Source organism: Lactuca saligna, chromosome 6 (assembly GCF_052625555.1).
Source record: "Lactuca saligna cultivar CGN05327 chromosome 6, ASM5262555v1, whole genome shotgun sequence".
Lineage (NCBI taxonomy): Eukaryota > Viridiplantae > Streptophyta > Magnoliopsida > Asterales > Asteraceae > Lactuca > Lactuca saligna.
In genome coordinates this window covers 175,360,598-175,365,406 of record NC_136422.1, presented here as the reverse complement: position 1 = coordinate 175,365,406, position 4,809 = coordinate 175,360,598, and the positions used below count along the sequence as shown (strand labels likewise).

General features: G+C 36.5%; 1 protein-coding gene across 1 annotated transcript; it reads right to left on the bottom strand.

Annotated features, from left to right (window-relative positions):
• Window positions 1–1,652: 1,652 nt before the first annotated feature.
• On the bottom strand, window positions 1,653–3,687 carry LOC145001109 (uncharacterized). The gene is made up of 2 exons (XM_078960442.1): window positions 2,560–3,687; window positions 1,653–2,002 (listed from the first exon to the last, which is right to left on the bottom strand). The coding sequence occupies exons 1-2, from the start codon at window positions 3,538–3,540 to the stop codon at window positions 1,937–1,939; spliced, it is 1,047 nt and encodes a 348-aa protein (XP_078816568.1). The 5' UTR covers window positions 3,541–3,687; the 3' UTR covers window positions 1,653–1,936.
• Between the last annotated feature and the right edge of the window lie 1,122 nt (window positions 3,688–4,809).

Sequence of the window (4,809 nt, the reverse complement as noted above, 5' to 3'; positions counted from 1 at the left end):
TGATTTTTTACCTGTGTGTGTAATCATCTAGTATACAGAAAAAATACTCAACAAAATGTTGATTACCATTGACCCAAAAACAAAAACATGTGGAAATGACAATAAAAACGAAAAGATTAATGTGATAATTGACACTTATGTCTGAAAACTTACATGTGAATTTGAAAATTTATCTTTTTGCAATTTAAATGTAAATGTGAAATGTTAGCAAATAGGAAAGTTGTTCTTCATTAGCACCAACTTTCTCCTATTTGACATTCATCTTTTTCAGTTTATATTAATATGAAAATTTATCTCTATTTTCAAGAAATATTTATGTAAAAGTAAGTTGAACTAATCATTAAGGAACCACCAAGATCATAGCCATCAGTTCTTGTTGAATCGCAAAACATGATTAGCATATAGTAGAACCAGGAAATCCCTTTAAATACCATTGCCTATAAAAAAAAACAAAGTTTAGCACACAAATATAGAATTAGTGGTGAGTTTATTGAACCTGGTGTGTGGGTTAGATCTAGATAAGCCAATTTCATACCCATAAACTTGGTGATCTAAGGCCCTGAACAACAGAAATCAGTAAAAATGTTTTTTCTTTTGGGACCTGTAATCATACACACACAATTCAAGAAAAGGAGAAGATTTCTTCTATGGAGAGATAGAGAGAGATGAAGAGAGATAGACACACACAGAGAGAGAGAGAGAGATGGTTGTACAACACCGTTTTTTCTCTTAAACCTCTTAACAGAGAAAGGAAAGTTGAATCAAAACCTAGTTTTCTAGAAAAAGGGCTTTATGTCGGATTTCTTGAACCTGATTCAAATTCAAGGGTTTTTATGTCGAGGTCCATATGTGTTAGTGACTGGAATAAAGGAAGATAATAGAAAGAAAGAAGGTGATCTACAGATTATCTGAATCTTAACTGAGGGTGAAGACCGGAACGATTGTGGTAACCACGGTCCTGACTCCAAAATCCATTTAAAACATAAATTAGAAAGATATGAAATCGATAAAATTGATGGTGGTGGTGTAGACGACGGTGTGTGGTGGTGGAGGTCACTGGTTAGGGAAGAAATAGGTGATTGTCTTACTGTTAGCTGATGATTGAGATGAATGGGGAGAACAACATTCGTTTTAGAGAGCAATGACAAAGTGGTTATCATTTAAGAAGAATGGAAGTAGGGTGATGGATTTTGATGATCTTTGATTAAGAGGGAGAAAGAGGAGACGTTGATGGTGGAATGTCTTGGTGATGGCGGTGTAATAGTGGTCTTAGTGATGGCGTTGTAATAGTAGTGCGACGGTGGTGCTGGGATGCGGAGATGACAACTACTGTAAGTGGTGTGAGGACTGTTATCTGGTGTAAGCGGTGTGAGAAGTGTTATATGGTTTGAGATGACAGTATAGAGAAGAGTGGATGTGGGAGAGGGTTATATAAATGGCCAGAAAGATTAAGTATAGGCGGAAGAAATGGCGACATAGAAGGGGAGTTGTTTGAAGGGATAGGGAATGAGGACCAAATCAAGAGCATCGAGGTTTAACTGTACGTTGACCAATATTTTGTTAATGCATAAACTGATTGTAAATATTGCAATGAGTATTGTATTTCTTAAAATTCAGCAAAACATGCGAATTATATATATATAGAGAGAGAGTAAAAAAAAAAGTTGTCGTTCTAAGTCGTTTTCCATTCTCTCCCTTTTTGTTGAACACACATTGCATTCCATTCAAAATTTAAGAAAAAAAGACAGAGAGATACAGGTATTTCGTTCGCCAATTTACAAGGGTAGCGGCAAACATTAAATATTTACAAATCCGACCAAAAAAAAAAAAAAAAAAACTCTTCCTTCCTTTCTTTCTTTTTCTAAAATATAATTTTGGAAAACATGTTTGTCTTAATGTTTTTGTCATTATGCTGACGTGGAACATCTCATTCTGATTAATCCGAGCTGGCAGCAGCGTTGCCGGATCTTGGTCGCCGAAGAAGCTCAATAAGTGTTTCCGCCTGTCAATCATCCAAAATAATTCAACTTAAGAATCACCATTATTAAACAATATAATAATATTTTCCATTTAATTATTCCATTATTCTAATTAACATGATAACATCCAATAAACTCACATAACAACCTACATCACTTTCTCAGATTCGAATTAGGTTTCATATGTCACAGAGATAAAGATATTTCGTATCTTCCATTAATAATATAATTAAAGTAAGCATTATTAAAAGACATACTTCTGATTCGAATTAATATGCGTTAGGTTTTACTTTTTCCAATCTAAAATACAAATTCTTTATGAGGTCATTCTCCAATAAAAACCTTGATTTGAAACGTTCAATTTTAGATGACGCATTGACTGTAAACATCTAGAATTGGTCACAAGTGATTCCATGGATGAGTATTAAAAACTGTAGTCAATACTTAAGAACACTTCACAAGTCAACGGATATGGAAGCCTCTCGTTTTCAAAAGTGACATGTAATTAATTTTCGGAAAAGCGACAAAAAAAGATAAATCATAAATTATTTTTGAAGTAAATTATAGTGGTAATTTTTACCTTTTGTTTAGCGCGCTTTGTACCAGATTGTGACAAGGCGACGAGGGGAGGAATGGCTCCTTCGCGGGCCACCATAGTACGGTAGACCACACTATCATCACAAATCTGCAACAGAATCACCACCGCTATCTCCTTCTGCCTCTGAGATCCGATCTCTATGATCTCCACCAGCACCGGAATACCTCCTTCCTCCACCAACGCCGCCCTAGCCTCCTTCAGTGGTGTCAAAACGCTCATCACAAATGCTGCTTTATCGACCATGTTTGACTCGAAATCCGCCATTAATTCAACCAACGGTTTCATGATCCCGGCCTGAACTGCTCGAACTTTGTTTTCTTTCAACGAACACAACGAATACAACGCCGTTGATGCGTCCTTCTGCCCTCGGAAGTTTCCGGTTTCCAGTAGGTCAACTAACAAAGGAATCGCTCCTGATCGACCGATTGCCGCTTTGTTTTCTTCTAATTGAGATAACCGGAGAAGCGCGCACGCCGCGTTTTCCTTCCCCGTCGGTGTTCCAACCTTCAAAGCTCTAACTAACGGCCTGATTGCTCCGGACGCCGCTAGAACCTCTTTGTTCTCATCGCACAGCGACAAATTCAAAATCGCTGTAACACCGTGCTCTTGGAGTTCAGGATCAGAAGACGAGATTAACGAAATCAACGGCCTGATTGCTCCGGCTCTCGCTATCTTAACTCGGTTTTCCGGTTTGTTCTTGGCGAGCAACCGGAGCTCCATCGCTGCTTGCTTCTGATCTTCAATCGAATCCGAATCTAGATCGGAGACCAGCTGTTGAATTAGATCATCCGACGATTCGGTAGCGCAGGCGAGGAGAAGACGCCTGGTCACCGACGTGGTCGGGAACTCACCTGATCGGTCACTGTTACAATCGCTGAAAGCGGCGGAATCGTCGTTTGAAAGGGTGATGTTACTGAAATTCCGTCCCATGTAGGAGTAATTGGTATGGACTTCCGTCTCCATGGTTTGGTTTTCCGATGAGAGATGTTAATTCCGGTGGGTGATTGAAAACTGAAAAGGGAGAAACGTGTAGGGAATTTGGTGTTGAATTGTTGAAGGTGTTGATATAGAAAAGGAAAGAGGAGGAAGGGGAACACCTGGAGGAAGGAGTTGGGTAAAGAGGAGACACGTGGACGACCATATCGAATCGCAGTACAGTGAGCACGTGGGAAAGAGGGTGGCGTGCGAAGAAGGTCCGTTATTCGGTGACCTTTTTCCTACTTTAACTGCCGTGCTCCCTTTCCTTTTTTTGATGCAGTGTTAGTTGAAAGAACCAATAACTGAAACTTGTTCCTCTACTTTAACTGTTCATCTTTTAATGCGAAAAACGTAAAAAGTAACTTCAATGTTTATAATGCAAAAAACATGATACTCGAGTTTAAATTTTAGAGATAATGATTTAATAGACGTAAAAACATAATACATTCAACAATAATAGACTTTCATATTTTTAATTATAGGAAGGTATAATATATATCAAGATTAAATTAAAAATAAAGTTATAATTTTGGACATGATTCTATAATTGCCTTGAATATTGTCAAATAAGTAAAATAACAGTACGAATAAGATCTAAAAATTTGTTATACATCATTTGGCGAAATATCTAAACATCAACCATATAACTATAACTAATAAAAATAAAAAAATAAAAAAAAGACAAAATTGCAAAAATTGTCACTCTGGTGTATTTTTTCTGAGATTTAATCTAAACATCGATTTTTTTGGTTTTATGGTTTTTTTTGTCTAGTTTGTACGTGGAATGTTCTCTCGATAAATTTAAATGACTTTAATACATTTTGGGTATTAGTTTAATGTTTTTCTTTATTTTTTTTAATCTAAATAATTATTTAATAAGAACGGACCCACCAATCTCTTCCTCTCTCTCATACGCTCATTGATTTGCTCCCTATTTAAATCGATTTATGTAGTCGTTGATGAATCCATCGAGTTCATATGTTCTTTGCCTCAAGCTCCTTATCATTGCATATTATTCTCGCAAAGAATTTGGAGATTCTTTCCTTTAGTTATAATCGATTCAACTCAAATTCTTCATTATTATTAATCGATTTCTGTTTCCATAATCTGAATTTGGGCTTAGGGCATAAATCAATTGTCAAGTTCTGTGAATGGATCAATTTTTAGATTTTTTCCGTAAAACTTGTTTTGATTTTTTTATCACCGATGTAATAGCTATGAATGCTCGTCAATTTATGAGGAAAACGAAGCATG

Bases quoted from the DNA above. Each gene is read 5' to 3' on its own strand.
- LOC145001109 (XM_078960442.1), bottom strand. From the start codon at position 3,540: ATGGAGACGGAAGTCCATACCAATTACTCCTACATGGGACGGAATTTC. The intron at 2,003-2,559 runs GTAAAAATTACC...GATGATTGACAG, and splicing joins CAAAGCGCGCTAAACAAAAG to GCGGAAACACTTATTGAGCT.